Here is a 24652-nt window from a genome sequence, read left to right on the forward strand (position 1 = left end):
CAGCACTCTGGATGTGGCCTCACCAGAGCTGAGTAGAGGGGCAGGATCACCTCCCTTTCACCTGCTGGCCACACTCTTTGTGATGCACCCCAGGATACTTCTTGCCCTGCAGTTGGGAAGCCCTCTGGACTTTATTCTGTGGCAGATGCTGCTACTATGAATTAATTTCATCCCTGTCAGAGATCCGTGTAATTGTGAATGCCGGCTGAAGGCAGCGGTGGCACTGGGGTTGGCTGCACCATTCATTAGTGCTTCTCTTCTTTGCAAGTGTCACCTGTGGCAGTCGATAACAGAAAGGTGAACGAGGGCAGATAGAAGCCTGGGGGAAAGCCCGCGGCAGCCTCCCGTATTTCAAAGGGCCTGCATCCACACCGATCGCTTTATCAATTCCTTTTAATACATCCGAGCGCCTCTTTCCTGGAGGACCACGCCGGAATGAAGCCGCCATCGACCACCCTCCCGAGCAGCGGGAGGGCTGGACGCCTCCCTCTGCAGTGCAAATCGCCATCGACCGCCCCGCATCCTCTGAGAGGGGCTCCGCTCCGCCATGCGAGGCCTCCCCTCCCGTCTCCATGGCAACCGCGGCCCTTAGCAACGCGCCGCCATGGCAACCGCCGGGGAGCGCCGGAAGTGAGGCGCGGGCCGCTTCCGCCCGGCACGAAGATGGCGGCGGGCGCTGCGGAGCTGCGGCGGCTGCAGTGGCGGCTGGAGGAGCTGGAGCAGCGCGTCGGCCTCGGCGGCGGGGGATGCGGGCCGCGAAAGGTGCCCGGGGGGAGCTGCGGGGAGCGGTCGGGGGCCGTTTGGCGCGGCCCGGCGGGGCCTGGGATGCCGCGGCCCGGCGGGGCCTGACAGCCCCGTCCCCTCCCTCTGTGCTTCTGCAGGTGGCGGACGAGCTGGTGAAGGTGCAGGTGGCGCTGAACAATATCGCTGGCAAGAGGGAGAGGATCAAAATCCTGTTTAAGAAAAGTGAGCGGGTCTCGTGGAAGGGAAAGAATCGCGGAGGGCAGGAGAGGGGAGCTCCAAACCGTGGCGTTTCGCTGCTCTAAACAAAAGCACCTTCCCCTTCCCCACACCTCCTGATTTTGGGCCTTTATTTGGGGTGTTTGGCGCAGAAGTAAGTAACTGAAGGAGGGTTTTGTGCTCGCAATCCTTCAGCTCAGCGGTCGGAGGTGGGAAACGGACCGCTGCAGCCTATTAGTTACTAAATGTCCATCTGCCCGTGTCAGTGCCAGGATTTCCTCTGCCCGAAGTGCAGCCCCCGAAGGTTCTCGGAACATGAGCTCCTGAAATGAATTCCTGCACACTTGGACTTCTTGGGCATGCTGAAGTAGCTCTGCCCTCTGTGTGTGGTGGGACCAATAAGGTTCACACTCAGTGGACAGATGTGGGGAGTTGCCTCCTATCCGGGGGGTGCTTTGTCCTGCAAAGCTGCTTCTTGGCCAGGTTTTGCTGTGTGTTGTCACAGGAAGGGTCGTTGTGGTCCAAGTCTGCAGTGGCTGCTCAGTATGAAAGCATAAACCATGTATTTATGGATGATTTTAAGGACCAGGATGGGGGGCTGTTGACTGGTTTTGTCCTGAGGGTGGGAGGAAGCAGATTTCACTCACCTTTGGTATTGTTATCCAGACAAAAAGCAGTATTAGCAGTTGTCCCTAACACAGTGGTTTCCTGGCTCGAGCCATTTGTCAGTTCTTGGCCACAGTGCTCCAAAATCACATAGAAATTACTGAATCTGGGCGGGGAGGAAATACGGCAGCTAAGTGAGGAGCATTTGCAAAGTAATCTGATACATGGCATGCGGGGGAAGCTGCACTTGTGAATGCCATAACATCTCCCCTACTTTTTGTCTCCAAACCTGTTTATCCCTCCAGTTGAAGATGTAATAAAATACCTTGACCCCCAGTACATTGATAGGATGGCTGTTCCAGACGCTATGAAGCTGCAGTTCATCTTGGCAGGTATGGCATGAAACAAGGGGAAACAGGAGGCTTTTGTAGCACTGCAAAAAAGCATCCTTTGCCTAAGATGGATCGAGATGGATTTTTTCAGCTGTAAAGACAGGGCACGGCACGCTCTGCGGAGGTATCAGAGAGATGGTTTGTACAAGGATGTCTGTCACCCTCAGTGCTCCCTTGTGCACAGCCACACTGCAGTTTTATCAGCTCTGATCTCTCCCATATTGAGCATTCACTTTAGTCCCGAATTAATCGAAGGCTGGTAAGAAAAGCTGGAGCTAGAATGGTTTCCTCACCCCACTTCCTGAATTATCTGGGCTGTGACAAAAGTAGAAAACATTTGGGTGTATTTCAGCACCCTCTAGCCTTGTCCTCTTTTGACCCAAGGAGTTTGATCAACTGTGATGGTGTAGTCTGTGAATGGAATTTCATAGAGTCATGGAATGTTAAGGGGTGGAAGGGACTTTAAGGACCATCCAGTCCCAACCCACCCTGCCATGGACAGGGGCACCTCCCCAACCTGACCAGGTTGTTCAGAGCCCCATCCAACCTGGCCTTGAACGCTGCCACGTATGGAGCATCCACAAGCTCCTGGGCAACCTGTGCCAGTGTATCACCACCCTCACAGTAAAGAATCTCTTCCTAATATCAAGCCTTAATGTCCCCTCTTTCAATTTGTACCCAGTACTCCTTGTCCTAGCCCCACAAGTCAGTGGGAATTCTCCTGCGTGAAATTGCTCTGAATCAAGACCCAGGGACGTGCAGCACAAAGTGTGAATAAAATCACGAACAAGCCCCTTTCTGTAAAGACAGATCAGCTAGAAAATTACTACTGTTTGTGAAAAGCCAAAGCACTGGTTTGTGTTTACTGATGTTGTTTCTTGTCCCCCCCCAACAGAGGAACAGGCTATTCCTGCCCGTGCAGCCCTTCTGGAGCAGGTGAAGAATCTCCAGCCCATCTTGGACAGCACCAGTATCCAAGGTATGCACATTTTTCTGCAAGCTGGAGCTGCAAATGCCACCTGCTAAGCTGCAGCCTGTCCTGTTTTCTTTCTTTTCTCTTGATCCTGAGACTAGAGAAGAGGACAGCTTAGTGATGTGAGAGTAAACTGGGTATAAACTTGGTCTGCTCCTGCCTCATGCTGCTCTAGCCTCCCTTGCAAGGTCAAGGAGGTGATAGAGTAGCTTGTGAAGCAGGCTGGAGACAGCAGCGTGGCAGAGAGGGTGGAGACTGGCAGGTCATTCCTTTCTGTGGGCTCTTCTACATTCAGAACATCCCTGTTCCTGGCACAGACAGATGCCTTTTCGACTGCTACCCAAGTGGTTTCCTCTGATGTAGTTCTTGAGTAGCCCTTGCTGTGGGCATCCCTGAGCTCCTGCTGTATGTAGGATAGTTAAGTAGTTTTTTAATCCTGTATGAGGTTTATCTGTAGTGTGGAGCACTTGCACTCAGTGAGTGGAGTTTTGCCATGCTGTGCTCACGGAGGAGGAATGGGCTTTATTTTGGAAACTATTCCCATGTGCTGTAAAACAACCCAAACTGATTTCTCCTCTGTGCTTCCAGCGGTTCCTGACCATGCAGCCAAACTGCAGCGGCTCTCACAGATCCACATACAGCAGCAGGTACCGTGAATATTCTATCAGTATTGACTAGAAGGGCGTAGGAACCTTTTGCAAGTGGCTGTACTGACACCCCTGTATTTGCAACTGCAGGAATTGCTCATTTATGACAGTTGTTTTGTGGTCAAGAATATGCATACTACAGTCTTAAAGAAGTTTAAGTACTCCAAGGGGGAAATGGAGCCAGGATTTCTGTCAGTTGAATCCAAGTTGGAAATCTGCCTACCATAACCTTGATCAAAACAGAGCTTTCAGTGACATGTAGTAAGCAGTGGTGTGTTTAACCATCTTGAATTCCCCCTTTCACTGAGACAATGAGGTGAAGCACTGCACCCCTCCAGTGTCCTAGTTTCTGGAACATTGTTGACACTGTCACCCTGTCAGTTCACCCTTTCCCTCCCTGTTTGAGTGCTCCTGGAGCTGACAGTGAGTAGCCTGGGCAGTTCCTAATGATCTCTTGCAGCATTTTGCCGTGAGTTTCTGCTCTGGGACAAGCAAAGCCTGGATACTGAGGAGAGGCAGGCAGCAGTGCAATCCTAGGAGCTTTGGTGCTTCTTAGCACCAGTGTTTGTAACCTTTCTCTTGATTGTGGAAACCTGTCCAGCTGCAGTGAGCAGCCACAGCCAGGGCCTGGGCGCTGATCTCAGTGCTGGCCTTGGATGAGCTTCCTGCCATACTGTCAAGGATTGGGAAGGGTAGATGTCCTCCAGCTTATGTGTTGCTCATGCACTGCGTCTCCTCTCTTTGCAGGAGAAACGTCACGATCTCACTGACAGTGTCAAGACACTCCTTGAGGACTACAACAAAATGGTATCCTTTGAGCCTTGGGCCTGGAACAGCTGAACTGACCCCTTCCCCCTGGGCTGATCCTGTTGGGTCTCCAGCCCTGGGTTTAAGAGCCTTTCTGATGTGGTGACAGCTGTGTCCCTGTCCTGTCTGCATAGGATCCCAGTGCCAAGGCACATCCTGAAACCACAGTGGGTAGGGAAGCTGTGTAGAAAGCCCTCGCACTGCAGTGGTATGCGGTGTTCAGAAGTGCCTCCTGGACTCCTGTGGGTGTTCGGTGCTGTGCAGTGGCTCAGCCACTGGACAGATTGAATCCATGTAGGCTTTCAACAGCCTGGTGCCCTGGGCCTCTCCCAAGAAATCAGGATTGTAATAGTGCTGTCAGGATGCTCTGACCTTGGTTTCATCCTTGCAGTTTCCACGTTACTTTCCTTAAGTGTCATGTCCAGACCCTGCTTCTCTCCAAGCAGTTTGTGCAGTGGAATGAAATCCTGACACGTCTGGAAGCGGCCAAGCAAGCGAAACCTGTGGCAGAGTGATGGCAGAGCTGGGAGCATGGCAAGCCCAGGGTCCCTGTGGCACAGCTTGCATCATGCTGGTCCCGCCTTCTTCCCGCTTGGCGCGAGCATGCTGAAGTGACACGGTGGGATCCTGGGGCACCCGGCTCTGCACAGAGCTGTGCCAGCCCCAAGTTGAGGCCACACTGCTCCTTAATCTGCCACTGTTTGCAAAAGTTGCACTTCCCTGAAATGCATCAGTTTTAACATATTTTAAAACCCCTTTTTGTTCTTACTGCGGGCCACAGTAAAATCCTGGAATGCTAACTGGGTTGTCTGTCTCTCCCTGGGTGTGAGGACTGCTCCTGGCAGAGACTGGGGGGTTTCTCTCCACGCAGTGATCTCTTGGCAGCCTCCAGAAGATGGCCAGTGGTTCCTTTTAGCCTTGGACCAAGGGCAGCTAAATCCCTTCCAGTCCCACAGTCTTCCTGACTTTTCCTGTTGGTGTGAGTTGCCTGTGCCCAGGGGAATCTGGTCTCACGGAGCTTTTCTGCCTTGCCATTCTCCTATCTCTGTACTGAGAGGAGGCAGCGGCTTTTGCCTTTATCCTGCCTCTGCTTTCCTGAGGCTGCTGCAAGCCAAAGCCCGTGCTGGCTGTTTCCCTACAGGGGCACAAGCCATGCCTTGTCTGGTCTGGCTGTAGCCAAGAGTTTCCAAGGCCATGCTTTTGCAAGGGTCTCAAACCCTTCAGATTGGTGAAGGTGTGACCTGGAAGTCCTGCAGGAATGGGGTAGAATCCCCACAGGAAGTTCAGAAGAGCTTGCCGGTCCCTGTACTCTCCCTGATCAGTAACCTCACTGGTTGTCAAACCACAGTGGGAGCTGCAGGCCTGCAGAAAACCCCCGGCTCCCTCCGGATGCCTGGGGAGCTCAGGTAAGGGTGGGGGCTCACGCGTGCACAGGGACACAGCGGCTGTTCCCGGTGCAGGGAGAGCGGGATGTGCCGCTGGGAGCCGGGACTGGGGACGGGAGGTGGGCGGAGCCCGCGGCACGCCCCGCCCATGGCCCCGCCCACCACTCTGGTGATTGATGGGCGTGGCCCCGGTGCCGAGCCCCGCGCACCCGCCTTGCGCTTGCGCGCGCCCGGCAGCGGCCGCCATCTTGTGTCGAAGGGCGGGCTGAGGCGGCCGCAGGTGAGCGAGGGTCCCGCACGCCCCACATCCCACCGGGGCATCTCTGAGTCCCACCGCGGCATTCCCGTATCTCACCGCGGCGTCTCAGCTCCCCACGGGCCCCCGGGCCGCGGCCCGGCCTCCCGGGCCCCCAGGCACTGATGGCGGCGGCGGCCGTGTGGGAATGAGGGCCTCGTGAGCTCCCAGGGTTCGGAGCGGGGGCTCCGCGCTGCCGTGTCCTTGCGGAGGCTGGGGTGCGGGATGCTGGGTCTGGGTGCCCGGGACTCAAGAGCCTGCGGGTAACAAAGTACTGCGGTACCTTTAGCACCTTGGGCTGTGCGGTGGAGGCGTGGAGTGCCCTGCACAGGTCAAGCAGACTTAGGTCAGGATGGCACCTGCCTTGGCAGAGACGGCAGCTGTGAGACCTGATCTTTCTGTCTTTCCCTCGAGGAAACTTTTTGTTCCTGCAACCCGTGGCTTGCCATGTCCCCTGTGATCTGCAGTGTTTTATCCTCAGCTGGGCTGGCCAGGCCCCCATGAGCCTGTTTCTGTAACACGAGGTGCTGCACATAAACTCTGCTTGAATTCATCCTGTGCATGTTCTTGTGCAGCTGTGGCCAGCATCCCCTGAGCTCTGTTCTCAATAATCCCAGCTCACTTGTTTGGTCTGTCTTCTCCTGAGATATAGCAGTGTTTTTTATGTCATCCTGTTTAGGCCCACAACACCAATGCTATTTTTTTCACAGCCTGCCTGTCAAGGCTCATGTTGCCCTGTGGTAACGTCCATGCTGTAGGTATGTCCTTATGAGGACTGGGCTAATCTTTTGGTTATGCCGTCTCAGGATTCCCAGCTCTTGATAGCTCAAAATGCCCTTCAGAGGAAAGGTTGTAGCTAACTGTGGTGAGAATTTCTTTGTGCAGCAATTACAGTGGGCTGGGTGTTCATGGGTCCATTTTCCTTTCCAGCACTGCAGAATGGAGAACTATAAGAAGACCAAAATCATGGAGAAACCTTGTCCTCTTCCTTTCACTGACCTGCCTGCTGATATTATTGAAATGAAGGTGAAGGACGGGAGCAAAATTAGGAATCTGATGGGCTATGCCATGAGCAAGATGGAGCAGGACTCGGTGAGGCAGATTCTTTTCACTGGCTCAGGCAAGGCTGTCAGCAAGACCATCACCTGTGTGGAAATCATGAAACGAAGGCTCAAGGAGCTGCACCAGATCACCAAAGTGCTCTTCAGACAGATTGAAGAAATCTGGGAACCCATTGTGCCTGAGGCAGGCCTCGATGCCTTGACAGTGAAGAGAAACATTCCTGCCATATGTGTCCTACTCAGCAAAGATGCCCTGGATACTCAGGAGCCAGGGTACCAGGCTCCAGGATCTTCTGATGCCTTCTGGACTGAGACACTGACAGCAGAATCGCAGGGACAGATGAAGAGGAAGCAGGGTGGAGGCCGGGGAGCCGGCAGCACAGGGAAGCACCCTCGCTCCACCGGGGGAATACCGGGGGGGCCCTGAGGCAGCGGCACCACGCGCGGCTCGGGGGAGCTGTGGAAACCAGCCCGGGGCTGTGGCTGCACAGCTGCTGCTGAACACGGGGACTCAGAGGTGTGAGGGGAGGGCAGGAGGAGTGGACTGTTAAAACTGGGTGTGATCGTAGCTGTCTGAAAATGTGTTTTCACAAGTTCCCTTGCCAGAGGCTGCCAGGCTGTACTCCTTAGGGGTTCTTGGAAGACGGGAATTGCCTCTGCTTGAGCAAGAACTGTTGGTGTGCTGTCAGTGACCCCCATTGAGGGAGCTGCTCCCCCAGTCAGGTTTCCGGTGCCCCGGGGTGCAGCAGCCTGGGCAGTGGGACAGACACCTGCCTGTTTGCTGGGTGCAGGTTGTTCTGACCGGTACAAAGTGGAGACAGGACGTGGTGTGGAATTCCCCTGCAGCTGCCAGCATCGCCAGGGCTCATGATGTACAGACAGCAGGGCACAGGGTTGGGCCAGCCATTTCTGTGCCTGAAGAGTCCTTCTGCTGAGCCTGTCAGAGGGGGTTGAATGTAGGACTGCCAGGATATAGCTCAGTCTGGCGTCATGTGCACGTAGCTCCCTTTGGCTCAGTGGAGCTGGCGGTCGTGGTTCTCTATCCAAACAGGCACCAGTCAACTCGTGTTTTAACCAGCCTGAAATCCTATGGCTCTGTGGCTGTTCTGGGGTGGTGGTAATGGGAAGCTCTAATGGATACTGTTCTTGCCTCTTTCTTCTCCTTGATAATGCAAAAAGATGGGTTTAAAATAAAGGTGTAACTTCATGTAACTTGGAAATTTGTCATGTCTTCCTCATCCCACTGGAGGTCACCCTGTAAGCACTGGTGGTGGGGCTGCAGCTGCTGGCTGAAGCTCTGCTCTTCCAGCTCTCCTGCTGCTCTGCGTTTGTTCCTCTCGTGACTGTAAATGGACCCTGATCCAAGGGGAGGTTAATATCCAAATACTGACCTCCTTTCACATCCAAAATAGATGAAGGTTGTGGGTTTTATCTGTGAAGCTTTTTGCTAATTTTTTTTCCTCTTTGAAACTGGCTGGAGCTGTAGCCTCAAAAAGACTCATCCTGAACTCTGCTGAGTGAGGCAAAGGACAGATCATCTTTTCTTGTGCCGTAGTTTCCCTCCTGGAGCAGTTCTGGTAAGTAATTCTGGGCAGGGGAGAAGGGCTGTGACAGGCTGAGCTCTTGCCTGAACACCCCCTGCTCACACGGTGTCCTGAGCACTCCCTGTCCTGCACACTCTTCCCGTGTCCCTGCCTGTGTAGTGAGCTCCAGCTGGATCCAGCACTCTGCACTGTCAGTTAAAGGGTAACGATAGAAGTGTTTAAAGAAGAGATTTTACCTAAGTGAGGAGGAGCAGGAGAGGCGTAGTGTGTTACCCGTGCAGCCCAATGCCTTCAGACAAGACTCCGCCTGCCTGTGCGGCGCACAGACACCTGCTTTGCATCCAAAAGAGCAGGGACTGTGCCAGGCTTACACACCTGCTCCTCCTCTTCTGGAGGTTTCACTGCTTCCTGCCCCACTACCTGGAGGTAGTCAGGGAAACACTTGGACCTGTCCACTGTGCCAGCACATGGGGGTTCTGGGGATGCAGCCGTTAATCTCTTTTATCTTTGTGCTGTTCCCAGCTGCTGCTCCCTTACATCTAAGGGGGAGACTGCTTTTCTTGACTAATTAGCAGATTAGCCATAAATGCCAAGGAAGATGCTAGAGTGTCTGATCAGATGGCTTCTGACATTTCAACTGGCAATGTGTCTGTGTTTACTCAAAACACCCTCTTAGTAGAGAGCCAGGAGCCAGATCCTCAGGCAGCCTGTGTAGCCTTCCCTCATGGCCACGGCACGTTTAAAGCCTTCTCATCAAAGCTGCTAAGTGATTGTTAGTTTTGTTTCACTCAGCTAACTTGGTGACTCTCCCTTCAGGACTGAGCTTTACTTGACCATCGCACCCACGGGTTTGGGTCAGCCAGGAGAAGTTCCAGCTCCCTTACTGCTCTGCCCTTCACCCATCCTTCATCCAGCTGCCTCTTCTGCTGTGGGGATGCACCATGTGGGGATGCCTGGCTGCTACAGACCCCTGTGTCACTGCCATCATCTCTGTCACCCAGTGTATGTGGGGCCCGGATGTGGCTTTTCAGAGCAACTGCAGGTTCCTGCGGGTCTCCAGGAACCACCCCTAGGGCCCCTCCTGCTGTCTCCCAGCCATCCTTTGGGTGTCACATCTGTGTCATTCACCAGAGTATCCCCGCTTTGGGGTGATGCCCCACACCAGGGTGTCTCTGGCTCCAATGCCCATATGGAAGCTGGCAGCTGTGCACGGGGTCAGGCTGCCTTGTACCTCAGTTTCCCCACTGACAGGACGGAGAAGCCAGCTGTGCTGGTGAGGCTGATGCTGCCCATGTTCTCAGGTACTGATAGTCCCTAGATGTCCTGTTCCCTCCCCTCCCTGGGTTATGATGGGGGTCTCTGCCCACCCAGCCACCTGCCTGTAGCTCTTGTGACCTGGGAAGGACCCCAGTCGAGCCCTGGCAAGTCCGTCCTCAGCATCCTCAAGCCCCGGTGTGTGTGGGACCAGGTGCACGCGTGTTCGTGTGTGTGTTTGTGCGTGTGTGTGCAGGGGCAGGGCGGGACAGGCAGCAGCAGTGAGAGCCGGGCGGTGGCACGGCAGGGCAGTACCGGGGTCAGCACCGGGGGCAGTACCGGGGCCAGTACGGGGGTCAGTACCGGGGGTCAGCACCGGGGTCAGTACCGGGGTCAGCACCGGGGGCAGTACCAGGGGTCAGTAGGGGGGTCAGTACCGGGGTCAGTACCGGGGTCAGCAACGGGGGCAGTACCGGGGTCAGCACCGGGGTCAGCACCGGGGGTCAGCACCGGGGTCAGTACCGGGGGCAGTACCGGGGGCAGTACCGGGGGTCAGCACCGGGGTCAGTACCGGGGTCAGCACCGGGGTCAGCACCGGGGTCAGTACCGGGGGCAGTACCGGGGTCAGCACCGGGGGTCAGTACCGGGGTCAGTACCGGGGGCAGCACCGGGGTCAGTACCGGGGTCAGTACCGGGGCCAGTACGGGGGGCAGTACCGGGGGCAGTACCGGGGGCAGCACCGGGGTCAGCACCGGGGTCAGTACCGGGGGCAGCACCGGGGGCAGTACCGGGGGTCAGCACCGGGGGTCAGCACCGGGGTCAGTACCGGGGGCAGTACCGGGGCCAGTACGGGGGTCAGCACCGGGGGTCAGTACCGGGGGCAGTACCGGGGGCAGTACCGGGGCCAGTACGGGGGTCAGTACCGGGGGTCAGTACCGGGGGCAGCACCGGGGGCAGCACCGGGGTCAGCACCGGGGTCAGCACCGGGGGGTCAGCACCGGGGGTCAGCACCGGGGGGTCAGTACCGGGGGTCAGTACCGGGGGCAGCACCGGGGTCAGTACCGGGGGTCAGTACCGGGGGCAGCACCGGGGTCAGCACCGGGGGTCAGTACCGGGGGCAGCACCGGGGGCAGCACCGGGCCGGGTCCCGCTCCGGGCCGGCAGAGCGCGCGCTGCCCGGCGCTGTCTCCCCGCCGCTCACGTGGGAGCCGGGCGAGGGGGCGTGTCCCGGGCTGGGCGTTCGGCCAATGGCAGGCGGCGGGCGGGGGCTGACCAATGGCGGGGCGGGGGCGGGGCGCGGGCAGGGCCCGTCCCCCCGGTACCGGCGGGAGGGCGCGGGCGGCGCGCGGGGCTGCGGCACCCACGGGCGGCCGCGGCGGGACCGCGCCGGCTCCGAGCGCTCCGCGGGGCCGCGCCGGGGCCGCTCCGCGCCGGGACCCCGCGCCGCCAACCCGCTCCGAGGCGGGGCCCGGCCCCGGCAGCGCCGCCCGCCCTCCCGCCGGCACCGGGGTCCCGGCGGTACCCGGGGAGAAGCGGAGGCAGGTGGGTAACGCCGCGGCCCCGCGGCGGGAGGGCGGAGTTGGTGGGACCTGTTGCTGTCCGTTGCCGGGAGCTCCGTGGGTGTCCCTCTCTGCGGCGGGCGGGGGTCGGAGGCCCCGGGGAATCCCGCAGCCGGGGCTCTGCCCGACCCCGGTAAAAAGCTCAGCCGGGGGCTGACCCCCCACCTGCTGCCACCCAGCCCCCGGCTCCGTTCGGGGTGTGGGACCTCGCAGCGGGGTCCCGCCGGCAGCAAAAGGAGTTGGAGGGTGGACAGGGCATCGGAGCGGGGCCAGGGCTGTCCGGAGTCAGCCGGCGGTGCCCGGCGGAGAGCGTTTGGGCCGGGATGAGGCGATGGGCCTCCCACTGGAGACACCTCCAGCTTGGTGGCCCACGCAGGGGATGAGGGGCACAGCCAAGGCTGGCAAGAGGGGGCCGCAAAAGTCCCCCAAACAGCGTCAGACCATGGAGCTGCTGCAGCCTTAAAACTCCAGCAGAGCCCCGTGGGCCCGGGGGTGGCCGTCCCCTGGCACCCCCACAGCCCACCCAGAGCGGCTCGCACAGCCTGCCCCTTCACGCCCATGGTGACGGTGACTTTCTCTCTTCCAGGTGCTGGGGGGAGAAGAGTGATCCTGTGTCCTCACTGCCCTGCCAGAGGAGGGGAAGCCGAGAGAAAGCTTCCCTGTGGTGTGGTGCAGCCCGGGACACAGCTGTGAGCAGCCAAGCTGACGGGGTGACACCGTCCTGCTGCCGGCCTGGCCCCATCCCCATCCCACCGCCAGCACCACGGCCGTCACCTTTGTCCCCTGCCAATGCCAGCAGGTGGAGGCTGCACGCTCCATCACTGCCCTGGCATCCTAAGCGTGAGACTGAGCTGTGGGCCCCGCCGATTCCTGCGGGACAGTGGCCATGGGGGCTGCTCTCTCCACCGGAGCGATCGTGGCAATTTCTTTTAACTGTGTCATCGCGTTGCTCATCCTCATCCTCTTCCTCATCCTCTGCAAAGCCTGCAGGACCCCCTCATGTCCCAAGAAGACCCCGGCTTCTGATGTGGATGAGTCAAGGAATGAAGAGAAGTACCTGCTGCAGCCCTGATCTGCCTGGGAACTTGGGTGTCTGGGAGTGTGCCGAAGGAGTTGTGCCAGACTGGATGCCTGTGCTGGGACTGGAGTGCTGGACCAGGCACAATGAAAGCTGAGGGGACACCAAACTGCTTGCAGAGGCTGTGACAGGGGGCACAGTCCTTTGTGGTTTTGGTGTGTGAAGTTCCTGTGAATGCCCACAGTGATGATGGGGATATGCTACAGGGACAGTCATGCCTGTCCCAGCAGCCAGTGAGCACAGTAGGAGCCCTGCCTTCAAGTGCACACCATGTTTGGGAAGAGCTTGTGGGCTCCTCTCTGGTGCTCATTGCCTGGGACAGTGGCCAGCTGGGGGGCCTGGAGAGGGGAGGCAGCAGGGCTGGCACAAGTGCTTCTTCCTGAGCAGGCTGGCTGCTCCATGGCAGGGTGTGCCCAGGGGGCACCAAGCAAGCCCCGGCCCCGTGGGCAGAGCAGGGTATTGCCAGTCCAGATGTTTGGTGGTGGCCCTGGGTGCCATATGCCCTCAGCCTCAGGTGGGCATTTGGCATATATCTGCCCAAGCAGCGGGTTTAATGAGGCACAAGAGGGCCTGCACGGTCTGCCTGATCACCCTTGCCTGTCTGTCAGTCATTAGCACTAACGCTGCTAGGCAAACGACCCTCCTCCTTGATGGGTGCGTGTCCCTGCCCTCCCTCCTGCCTGCTCCCAGCTGAGGCCAGCCAGTGGGATTTGACCTGCCTGTGAGCAGCATGCCCTTGCTGGCATCCCCGATCCCGCTGAGAGCAGCCTGGTGTGGCTTTTTCTTGGGGAGATGGGAGACATGGGGGCATGAGGGCGCCTGGACAAACAGCTCTGAAGGTTCTTTGACCCTGCCTGTTCCCTGGGGATCACAGTGGCTCTGTGGGGAGGGATGCTCTCATCTGGCTTGTCTGCAAGCCTGGCAGCTGCATCCCCCACCCTGCCAGCGGGTGCTGTGGGTTTTGGAGGGCTCTGCCTTGCCTTTCCTAGAGCCGAGCAATAGCCACGGTCACCACTGGCATAGCCACTGCAATAAGGGGACAGGAGGGTGGGATGGGAGGGATGCCAGCCAGGGTCCCTGCACAGGTTTGGCCAGGCCTGGCAGAGCCTGCAGCTCCTCCCCATGTCAGGTGTAGCATACACATCCCTTTGCAGCCTTGTTTTTACTAGACTAATAAACAGATTGTAGGCCCCACGTTGTGTCTCTGAGCTCTACCCAGTGCCTGGAAAATTCGGGGGGAGGTGGCACGACCTGCAATCCTGCAGGGCTGAGGAGCGGCTGCCCCAGGGCTGGGGCTGATGTCTCTGGAGGACTGCTCAGGGATCGTGATAAGGAAGGGCTCGTGGTCACGTCCATCTGTGGCTTTTAAATGCTGGGTGAAACCCGACTGGGTGTTTCCTGCCTTCTTGCCTGGCTTGGGGGCATATGGGATTCAGCAGGGAGCATTCCCCAATCTCTGTGCCAGAGGCACTGGAGAATTTCCAAGCTTTTTGCCATCTCGAAATCCAGGTGTGGCAGTTCCATTTGACTTGCACAAATGCCTGGGGGGCTACAGCTCAGAGCTGAGTCTCTCTGGCCACCACTCCATGCAGCCATGAAGCTGCAGCCCGGAGGTTTCCTGAGGGCTGGTGGGACCAGCCCCAGCCCCAGCCCCCTCCTGCCCTCCACAGGGCTCTCATCTGATGCAAGCCCAGTCAAGGCTGGGGAAAGCCAAGGGCCGTGCGGCTCTGGAGGGCCAAGCATGGTGAGATTTGCCTAACACCAGACATGACTGCACACCACAGCTCTCCCAGCACCTCCATTTATTTGTCAGGGCACAGAGGCAAAGTGTTCCTGCTCTGCAAAAAGTGGGCAGCAGGGGCCCGTGGCTTGCATGCCAAGCAGCCACCGATCAAAGCCGAGCTTGTTTGGCCAGAGCCTGCTCACAGAGTCATCATTCCCCCCTCTCACTTCCCTTCCTTGCTCTCTGGCTCTCTCACCAGGCTAAGCAGCTTCTCCAGCTTTTCCATTTCCACCTCAGGACCTTTCTTCTTCACCTCCTGGCCTTTCTTCTCCTGCAAAGAGACCAAGCAGGATAGAACTGTGAGCAGGGGGGACAGCAGGGATGAGGAGGGGTCCAACACAGGGAGGGCTGCTGGAGTGCTGTGTCTAAGCTCTCACCCCTCAGTGGAGGCTGACCCACAAGGGGATGCACCTGCCCATCTTCATATTTCAAGCCCAACATGCCATGAGATATGTGAAAGCTCCTATGAACTGGGAAAGGACAGGAATGAAGTGTTTGGATGGGAATGGGAGGCAATCTGTTGATTCACAGTGACTCAAAGCCTCTTCTGCCTCTCTCTTCCTAGACCTTCTTAGACCCATGGGACTGGACCACGCTCTAAGCTATCCCCCAAGCTGTGGGTAGGTGCCAGGCATGCAAGACTGCTAGGGCAGTGACAGCGGTGCAGATGTCCAAAGCTCCCCAAAACAGCCCCACCATGCCCATCCCATGCAGGTGCTCCTGGGCAGCGGCAGCCACAGGAGAAGGGATCATCCCTTTTGCACCCAAATGGCTTTTCCCAGGCGGGCAGCTGGTGTTGAGAGCCCCTGACCTGGTGGGGAGAAGTGAGTCAGGGCTCCCAGCTGTGCTGTTAACTCCTCACTGAGGCTCTCCTGCACCTGGTCACATCATAGCGTCCCAAGGGACAGCCCTGTGCCTCACTGCACACTTCTATGCGAACCCTGATGCACACCCCAGCATGGGCAAAGAGGACAAGCACTTCCCACAGTTCCCTAGCACTTGGCCCAAGCATCCCAGGGGCTCTGTGCCTCCGTGCTAAAGCAAACCTCCAGCATCTTGAGAGAAGTCACGTAGCACAAGGGAAAGAACCTGGCCAGTTCAGCCCTCTCTTGTTTGGGAGCAGCAGGAGCTTTCCAGGCCTGGCACAGGACGATGTCCCTGCTGAAGGCACAAATGCCACTCAGTGCTTTGGGCAGAACAGGTTACTGCTGTGCTGTGGGGTGCAGCATTGCTCTCAACAGAGTTCTGGCACTTTGGGAAAGTGATTAACTGGGCTTAGGCTCTCCAGGTTCACATCATGTCAGACACAGCAGAGGAATTTTCCAAGCTACACTGAGCCCACCAAGCCCTACTGCAGCTGAGCATCCACACCATGGGATTTCTTGAAAACAGCATCCCCACAGTCACCACTTCGATCACAAAGTGCTGCCTTTCAGTCACAGCCTTCCCCTTTGCCAGCCTGCTGGATCTCACCTTACCTCTGGATTTGGTGGGATACCCCCGCTTTGGGGCTGGGGAGCTCCTCTGTGCACAGCATGGCTTTGGGCACCCCAGAAAGCAGCTGCCAAGCACAGGTGAGCAGGAGGACTGGCACAGTCTGGCAGGTGGGCTCAGGAGATGTGGCGGTGGGCCTCCAACACTGCAGCACAGCAAAGTGAAAGGAACATCCCTGACCAGGCTTGGTGGCAGCCTGCAGAAAGCTGCTGTACTGGCTCTTCTTGGCATTCCCAAAGCACAGCCTCTGCTCTCTGGGCTCTCAGAAGGCCAGGGGAGAAGCACTCAGCATCAGAGGAAGGAGGTTGCCAGCTTTGCTCTTTCCCCACTTAGAACAGATCAATTCTCCTCCCGCTGAATCAGCCCCGCTAATGGCCATGGGTGCAGCAATTACAAACACACACCTTCCCTTCAGCGCTGAAGAAATGCCAGCACACGGCATGGAGAAAGCTGAGAGCCCACATGGATCTCACTGCTTTTCTCTAACAAACATGGGCATTGCTGAGTGATGACAATGCGCAAAGAAGTCCATGGAGAATCCCCGTGTCCTTCCTCATCCCAGCCCAGCACAACCTCGATGGAACAGAGGTTTCCTAAGCTGCCAGAGGACACTGCTGAGATGAAAGCAGTCCTGAGGGGAGGATGGGGACAGGGATACTTGGAAACCCCTCTGTTCCCAAGAAGACAGCCCCACTGCTCTTCTGAGCACTGGGATGTTTTATTTACTGAGTCCATTGACTGCATGGTGGGACAGGGCTAGTTTGCATTAATGCCAACAGGTGAGCAGTGCCCTTCGTGGCTCTGGTCTGGGCACTGTGAGTGATGTTTGTAGTAACGGCCCACATCACAGCAGAGCATTTCTGTGAGTGAGAGTCTTGGGATAAACACAGCTGCTCGAGGTATTTCAGGACTTAGCTATTTCTGCAGAAGAGCTGCCTTGTTGTCTGACAGCGTTCAAACCCCTCCCTTTGGCACCCTGTGTCACACACAGCACCACACAGAGGTGCTTGGGACAGGCAAAAGAGGCAACTGCTTTGCTCAAACGGGAAGAGAAGATGCTGAAGCCACCTCCATCAATCCATCTCTATCCCAAGCCCTTTGATCTCCCCACCATCAGGTAGGGTCCCTAACTGACATCCTCCAGGCTCACGGGAACTGTGTCTAAGCCTTGCTGAATTCACCAGCCTCAGGCAAGGCTCAGCTCCTGGTCACCAAACTGTCCCTAAAACTTTGACTTTCACACTGGCTGAGCTCCTGTGGTGCTTCTGAGCACGCTGCAACAAAGCCACACGCAAGCCTGTAATGAGCCGTAACCGAACCAGAGCCCTAATTTAACGCCACATAACCAAGCAAGCAAGATGACACAGGGAATGGAAATTACAATGTCCTTTTGGGGGCACTGGAATGGAAAGTTTCCCTTTATTCCGCCATCTGCTTCTCCCAGGGTACTTGTGAGCTGGCTAGGCCACTGATGGCACCAGCACAGCACTGTGGGATCTGCTTGGATGCACGTCGCAGCTTCCTACAAATCTGGGGGCTCTGGCTGCATCAGGCCTCTGAGGAGCAGTCCTTCTTGGAGCAGAGCTATTGGGATGTCCCAGAGCGAGCATGCACGAGGCGGGGAAGCGTCACCTCCACACGTGGCTGCTGAAGGGCTCTGCCTCCCAACAGATGCCACAGCCAGGTGTGGAGAGGGCACTCGTGGGGCTCTGCCACCATGTGCGCAGCTGAGCCTGTTCTCCACCTACATCCCTGCTTATACCACATCCATGGGGCTCATTAGGAGCTGACAGTGAGTCAGGGCAGAACATTCTCCCCATGAAACTGTTAGAGGCAGAGCTGAGATTACATGGGAGGTCTGTCCCTGAGGAGTTCATGGAATGGGCATTGAAGCTGCTCAGAGCAGCGTTTGCATCGACTTCATTGTTAACTGCTTCCAACAGGAGAGTTCCTATCGAAATGGTGATGAGGGACATGGCAGGAAGGCTCACGGCAGGGCCAGAAAAGGTGCTGTGTGGGGATGGACTCTGCCCTGCTGACAGAACATGACCTCAGAGGGGGAGACACGGAAGAGACCTCCTATTTGTGTCCATGCTGCTGCATTTGTTGCCAGGTTCCTCATGGCCCTTATGCTCCCTTTACCTCATGTCTGGGATTTCCCTGACTCGTCAAGCAGAGAAACTGAGGCAAGGGGCTCCTGGCCTTACAGGCAGTGTGGAGGACCCTTGATGGTCCTCTCAGCCCCAGGGTGAGTACTGGCACTGCAAGTGAAACAGGAGGTGGGAGATGACTGAGGTGAAGCCTCAGAGGGAAGGGTGGAGTGAGGACTAGGACAAAGATGAGGACAAGGACTGGCTGCTTGAAGATCCCAGATCCACTCCCTTGGGAGCCTCAGCCACACTCCTTCCCATGCTGGCACATGCTGAATTCTGCATTCAGGTTATGGGACTCATTTAAACTGGAGTCTTGGCTGATGCCTTCATTCCCTAGTTGAACAGTATACCACTGAGTTAATAAAACTCTCCCATAAAAGCCATGATGCTGGCACTTTTCAGCATCCATGTCTTTTTCCCATTGGTGGAATAATCATAAAACATCTGCTCTAAAGTTTCGATTAAACAAGGCCAAACATATTTATGTTTAAAAGCAGCAAGGAAGTCAACCTCACAGACTTGAACATAGGCAGGAAAGTCCCTACAACTTCCTTGGGAGCAGAGGTGACCCTTTACCCTGCTGAGCTTTGGCCAAGGGGCACAGGCCTATCTCTGTCCTGCTGTTATCATGACACTGATGTTGTTCCTTACAGGATGGGACTTCTGGACACAGTCACGCTGGAACAGGATCTAGACATTTTATAAAGCAGCCCAGTGACCTAAAAACTGGCTTCCCATGCAAAAAGGGTTTAAGCTTTTACAGAGTTGTTTTGAAGGGGGTGAGAAGCTTCAAGAAGACAGCCAAAACTGCTTGTTCTCATTATCCTCAGTGGGAAGGGGCACACAGCCTGCCAGGTGTCCAGAGGTGTATTTCTTTGGGAGAAGATCATTTATTGTTCCTTCTACTCTGCTCAGGGGTAGGTTAAGGTGATAGCTCCAGGGTAAGGGCCCCTCCATTACCAAAACACACTAGTGACTGGTCTGGTGAACTCAATGAATGAAAACAAAGATGAAGCTTCCCTGGAGCATTTCCATCAGGAAGACCAAGGAAACCCAAACTTCTTCATGAACACAGAAAAAATTTCCTCATCATCTCCCTGGGCCACTAAGCAAACATTAAGAGAATCAACAGGAATATGACAGGAGCTGCAGTCCTGAAGCCTCCCAGGTCTACCCCATCGTGATCCTATTGCAACCCAGTGCTGTCATATGAAGCTAGAGTTATGCTGAGCTGGGGATGATGTCTGTGCCAGGACCACTTCTGGGCTCTCAAGAAGTCCATTTACATACAGCAGCAACATGGTTTTCAATCACAGAGAGCCTTGAGGAACACTCACAGCCTGATCTGACAGCATCGCTCCTGGCCCATGGAAGGATTAGCTGACAGACCAGAGATAAGGATTTAGGCTTATTCTGCTACTGTTTGGAAATAAATGATGCAGTAAATGTTTTTGCAGGGAATGAAACCAGCAGACAAACCCAGGGGATGGCTGGGTCATTCAGGTGACAGCAGCCACACAGGATCATTGGCCTCAAAGGATGCTCTTACCTCCAGCTTCAGGCACAATCTGTGCAGTTCAGGGCAGGCACCCCCACCTTGCACAAGCTCACATCTGCCTGGCATAGGCACTGGTCCATGCCAAAGCACAGCAGGGCACACAGGTCTCAGCGCCTCAGCTGACCTGCCTTTGCTTGTTGGATGTCACCATTTAAATTGGGTAAGTCACAGTGCTGGGACCAGCCTGAGGCTCAGCAGCACATCTGCCAGGAAAGGCGTGGGAGTGAAGGTCAGGATACCCAACAGGCAGGAAGCGCAAACAAAATTGGATCAGACCTGGAAGCAGATGGGATTGTCACTGGAAATAAACCAGAAGGAATTGGGCAGGGCATGTGGGCAGAGGTCACCTGTCCCTAAATGGTGGGTAGCTGCCCACAGTACACCACGGGCTGGTGGTTCACAAACATCCGTGGGAGAGGCGAGGGAATGCCTGATGGAACGGATGGGCTCTGCAGCAGCAGAGAGCTAATAGCCTGGTCAAATCATAGCCACCAGGGAGCACAGCCATCGTCACAGCTCTGTGTCTGCTCTGCCAGGGGCTGGCTGGACTCCACATCCTTGCTCACCCCCACTGCAGTGTCCTCTGGCCAAGCAGAAGTTGTGCACACAGCAGGAGCCCTGAAGAACGTTCCCTGTTCTTGCTAACTCCAGAGCCTCGAGCAATGTCTCTTACAGACCACTAATTTAGGCACCTAAATATAGCCATAAAAAGACCACATTTAGCATGAAAACTTCAGTGAACAAGGCCAAGCTGAGTGCAGATTTGTCTCATGGCTGTCCCCACAGCTCCTTTGTGGCATTACAATGATTTGTTACCTCCTTCTGAATTTATCCCTGTACCAGCTGCAGAAACCCACCAAAACCATTTAAAACTATTGGTCTTCTGCCTTTCGATTGTCTGACACAAGTTCAAAACAGGGATGTGGTCATGACCCTCAGTTCATGAATCTCCAAATAAATAGCTTTAAAGAGAAGGATAAATTTTGAAGTCATCCCAACATCATCCTAAGACATTATGGGTCTGAAATGAGCCAATACCCTTAACTCTGCCCTGCAAAGATGCTCTGATTAGGAAGCATCTGCAACAGGGTCCCAAGAGGTCACACTGTTTTGTCAGCCCTGGGGATGATTTGGCTACACTCTAACTGTGAGCTCTGGGTGTGTGAGATGAAAAACAGCTTTCTTTTGGGTGTCAGCACCCTTAGTCACTGAGATGAGCCAACATCTATAGGCTCTATTCAAATAGAACAGCCTGGTGAGGAAACAAACTCTTCACAAGGTACATGGAAAAGATTTCCAGTCAAATCACTTAACTGACTTGTACTAAGCGCTAAGAAAAACCACTGTGTGCTCATTGTGCTTGGCAATTACTCTGTCCTGGCACACTGAGACCTCCTGAAGAAGTCAGAGTGGAATAAAACCCCTAAAAGCTCTCTTGTCAAGTCCAGGGAATCCTGGTGGTGCAAACCACCATTGGGATAAGGACAGAGGGATGGGATGCCCTTTCCTTCACCTCACTATGGGGACAGGCAGTGCAACACCCACTCAAAACCCTGGATCCAGCCCTACTGGGTTCAGATTTTCTGCAGTGCCATTTAGTTCATCGGGATGGGATCAATTACTTTAATTAGCTTTTAACTTGTTGGGAAGCCCCAGTACTTAAAGCCTGTCTACATGCCATGTGTTACAATACCATGGGATGCAAAGGCTGGCAGGGACATCAGCTCCCAGTGTTTTAGCTGTGGGATCTCTCAAACCCAAGCAGAGGGGAGGAAGGAAACAAGAAGGGGATTTTGAGATTGTCCATAAAACCCACTAGACAGGCAATACCTTGTGCTCTAGCTCGACTTCAAATACTGCTGCAATTCCAGTGACACCCGGACACCAAACCTCAGTGTAACCTAGACAATCCAAAAGCTGCACAGGCTTCCCTAACTCTTGCACCTACCATGAGGGGCCACATCTGCAGCACCTCTTCACTTGGGCTGGCAAACCAGAAGTGAAAGGCTTGGGTGCACACAGAACCCATAGACACATACATCAAACCTGTCCAGAGGGATAAAATCAAGGATATGCCCTGCAGAGTGCAGTGACCCCAGCATTCTTAAGCTGCAGCCCTTGATTCCTGGCAGGCAGCACCCTCAGCCACCCAGCAATGTTTCCTTATCACTCAGCACCTCTTTCTTTTTTTTTTTTAAATTACTTCAGCTTTACTTTAGCATTTTGCCATGCCAGCTCAGTAGGCTGTTACGGATTAGAGTTTAATAAAAGCAATCAAATACGGATGTGAACATGCAGCTCCTGCAACTCTTGGGTACTGCTGTTACGTCACAGAGCACAGCATCTCATGAGAGAACATTTGCAGTTGTGTGAACAGTATATTTTAAAAAGTTGCAGTTTTTTCAATACCTTTTTCTCTGGCCACCATTGTTAACCTACACATGTCCACCTTCATCACCCTTTAACTGCCTTAAGAAAGTCCAGTTGCTGGTTTTGTTTTGTTTTGTTTTGTTTTTAACAGTGCCTTCTTTAATTTTTTTCAATACAGTTCATAAAGTATTTGCATAGGAAATACATCCTTGGTCGCTGCTTATATGGGAGCATGTGAATATACTTCATTTTGGATAAATACAAGTACACTGGAAACCGGATTTTGCTATTATTAGAAATAAAAATAAATGTCCTCGCTCACAGAAGCCTCATATGTAGTAACATTAAATGCCAATGGCATGAAAGATGTATTATGACTGATACTCTTATGCTTATGAAAGAACTCAGTCTGCAATTTAATGTCAAGGCACATCGCTCTCTTTCTCTTTCCTGCTCTCCATGACTGAACTTAGGGATGCTGCAGAAATTGCACTAGATATTTTAACCATGTGAACAATTGTGTCATCTCAACAATGTATTCTCCTGTGTATTTTTCATTTAAATCACAGAGTCACCTGGGGTAGACCTAGGAGGAATTAGTCCACTAGTGCACCCTTGTCCTTAGAGGGAGCAGCTGCTCTTATATTGCTTCTGACAGATGCTTGTCCAGCCCTTGGGGTACCCAGCACAAGAGGTCCTAAGCAGTGGATTGTCCCACCCTGCTCCCAACACCTACACAGCCACTTCTTTTGAAAGCCCCAGGAATGGTGCTGCCAACCCATCTCCTGGTGACATCTGTCAGCATGTCCCTCTTACACCCACTGAAACCTTCTCCCTAAGTCTTTTCCTGCTGTATTGCCTCAGGGCACTGCCTTCCTTACCCTGCCAACCCAGGATCTCTTTGGGAGTGTTCATCTCTCTCATCTCCCTGCTTCCAGCCTCTCAGCTGGCTGCGCTGTCCTTGCGGCTTTCCTGCTCCTCATGTCCTTCAATGCTGGTACTCAAAACTGGAGCAGAGGCCTTTGCACTGCAAAGCAGTGCAACAGGATCAGCTCATGTTTCCTGCTCACTCCTTTCCTGCCTGTGCTGTTCAGTACATCTCTGCTCAAGAAAGATCTTTTTCTGTTCACCTCCTCAGTCAGTTATTCCAACCTCCTTTCCCTCTCCTTCTATTTGCCTCCATCCTCACCGAAGCGCATCCTGTTTACTTCAGACTGAGTTTCCCCATTTGCCTCAGATTAAATGAGTTGCACAGCTTCTCTCCACCTGCTGCACAGGAAACAGCCAGGCAAATGATAAATGCCACACAAACACTCCCAGGCCTGGGAACCAGATACACTGTTAGCCTGGACGGTGTGGGACGTCACACTAAATCGCATCAGCCACGACTGAGTTACGCTGCAGCATGCAAATCAGGGCTTAAAAGAGGTCAGCGAGAAGCTGGACGCAGGACAAGCACAGGAAATACTGCAGCTAGAGCTGTTGCTCTTCCCTGGGATTTCACACAGTTACAGCAGCTGAGAAATCCCTTCCTGCCCCACAGACAGACAGGGCCCAGCTGTATCCCACCACAGCACTGCTTTGCCCTGGGAGCTCCTGCAGATGGCTGGAGTCAGTTCTCTCCTGGAACGGGTTTGGCACGGTGCTGGTCCACGTGGGATGTTTGTTGCTGCCTGTTGAGGCATCTCCACTGTGAGCCCACGCATCCTGCAGTGATGCGGAGGTTGTGTTTCACACTCCCTGTCCATGTTCAGTGACCCAGCTGCACTGGATGGTCCATAAGGGTCTGAGCAAGAGCAGCACAGATAATAGGATTCATACTGGTCTGACTGCAAACACAGGGCTCAAGCACTGCATATCAGCCAGAAGCAGACAGGATAAAACAGTGCAGGAGAATTCCAGCAATACACAGGGAGGCAGCTCAGGGAGTGCTCTTCTGGGGCACAGGCACCCACAGAACCATTCATTTCCTTCTGGGAGGCACTGCCAGCAGTGTGCTGATGTGCCCTGACCTGATCAACAGCTGCTCTGCAGGAAGGAACCCAGGATGGACCTGAATATGGGCTCCCTGGCATGCAGTGATGGGGACGGCAACAGGGCTGGAGTACGGGATGCTCCTGTCCCACCAGCAGACCCAGATTATCATATGCATTACCACGTGTCCCTACCCATGCCTCACTCTGACCCTGCCACCTAGGAACAGGGGGTGTTCTGGGTCCTGTCTGGAGGCAAAGATGAGGTACACTCTGAATAAGAAGCAAATCTAGATCCTGTGTTCATGTAAGCTGTTCAAGCAGGAGGCAGCCAATTTTAACAACAATCCAGTCTTAAGATGCTGATCTGGCTCCAGCCCAAGTCTTTGTACTAAGCTCCTTGACATCCTGTTTAGAAAAGCATTATTAAAATCTAATTGCTTCATGCATATATTGCTGTTTTAATTAGAACAGAAGCAGGAGAGAGAGATAGGAGCAGTAATCAATCTCTCTGATACTAATACATTTTTGAAGAAGGAACTGGCCATGGGAAAAGCCAATCTAACATCACCGGAGGAAACCAGAGAGAGATATTCCTACTGATTGTCCACTTTGCCAACAGCACAGTCTCAGTGCGGCCAGGGGTGGCCTCCCTAAAGTGCTCTTTGCTTCGAGACACTGACTGGGATGCTGCACCTGAATTAATTTTATACGTTTGCTGCTGTGTCTCTGTTGTACCAAAATGTAATTACTTCAGAGC

General features: G+C 54.8%; 4 protein-coding genes across 6 annotated transcripts in view; 3 read left to right on the forward strand and 1 right to left on the reverse strand.

Annotated features, from left to right (window-relative positions):
* The first annotated feature begins 646 nt into the window (after positions 1–646).
* DCTN3 (dynactin subunit 3) lies at positions 647–5185 on the forward strand. The gene is made up of 7 exons (XM_010395060.3): positions 647–762; positions 882–966; positions 1872–1958; positions 2854–2937; positions 3520–3578; positions 4326–4385; positions 4811–5185. Exons 1-7 carry the CDS (start codon positions 664–666, stop codon positions 4898–4900), a joined length of 564 nt encoding a protein of 187 aa, XP_010393362.1. The 5' UTR covers positions 647–663; the 3' UTR covers positions 4901–5185.
* A 100-nt stretch (positions 5186–5285) lies between these two features.
* On the forward strand, positions 5286–8342 carry RPP25L (ribonuclease P/MRP subunit p25 like). Of its 2 annotated transcripts, none has more exons than XM_010395059.4 (2): positions 5286–5791; positions 6996–8338. In XM_010395059.4, exon 2 carries the CDS (start codon positions 7005–7007, stop codon positions 7551–7553), a length of 549 nt encoding a protein of 182 aa, XP_010393361.3. In that variant the 5' UTR covers positions 5286–5791; positions 6996–7004; the 3' UTR covers positions 7554–8338. The 2 variants fall into 2 exon arrangements, with proteins under 2 accessions (XP_010393361.3, XP_039423462.1); XM_039567528.1 differs by lacking the exon at positions 5286–5791 and adding an exon at positions 5955–6050 and having other exon boundaries at positions 6996–8342.
* Positions 8343–11374: 3032 nt separating this feature from the next.
* Positions 11375–13755, forward strand: ENHO (energy homeostasis associated). Its single transcript, XM_039567731.1, has 2 exons — positions 11375–11466; positions 12070–13755. Exon 2 carries the CDS (start codon positions 12370–12372, stop codon positions 12553–12555), a length of 186 nt encoding a protein of 61 aa, XP_039423665.1. The 5' UTR covers positions 11375–11466; positions 12070–12369; the 3' UTR covers positions 12556–13755.
* Positions 13756–14348: 593 nt separating this feature from the next.
* The window catches only part of DNAI1 (dynein axonemal intermediate chain 1), a 139202-nt gene continuing 128898 nt past the window's right edge, over positions 14349–24652 (reverse strand). For both annotated transcript variants that reach the window (XM_039567730.1, XM_039567729.1), the window contains one exon: positions 14349–14615. In XM_039567730.1, coding sequence (XP_039423664.1) covers positions 14508–14615 — 108 coding nt within the window. In that variant the 3' untranslated portion in view covers positions 14349–14507. The remainder of the gene's footprint in view (positions 14616–24652) is intronic.

Source organism: Corvus cornix, chromosome Z (assembly GCF_000738735.6).
Source record: "Corvus cornix cornix isolate S_Up_H32 chromosome Z, ASM73873v5, whole genome shotgun sequence".
Lineage (NCBI taxonomy): Eukaryota > Metazoa > Chordata > Aves > Passeriformes > Corvidae > Corvus > Corvus cornix.

Excerpts from the sequence above, each read along its gene's own strand:
- DCTN3 (XM_010395060.3), top strand. The coding sequence starts at position 664 with ATGGCGGCGGGCGCTGCGGAGCTGCGGCGGCTGCAGTGGCGGCTGGAG. Across the intron at positions 2,938-3,519 it reads GGACAGCACCAGTATCCAAG|CGGTTCCTGACCATGCAGCC; the intron begins GTATGCACATTT and ends CTGTGCTTCCAG. Across the intron at positions 4,386-4,810 it reads TTGAGGACTACAACAAAATG|ACCCTGCTTCTCTCCAAGCA; the intron begins GTATCCTTTGAG and ends TGTCATGTCCAG.
- RPP25L (XM_010395059.4), top strand. The coding sequence starts at position 7,005 with ATGGAGAACTATAAGAAGACCAAAATCATGGAGAAACCTTGTCCTCTT.
- ENHO (XM_039567731.1), top strand. The coding sequence starts at position 12,370 with ATGGGGGCTGCTCTCTCCACCGGAGCGATCGTGGCAATTTCTTTTAAC.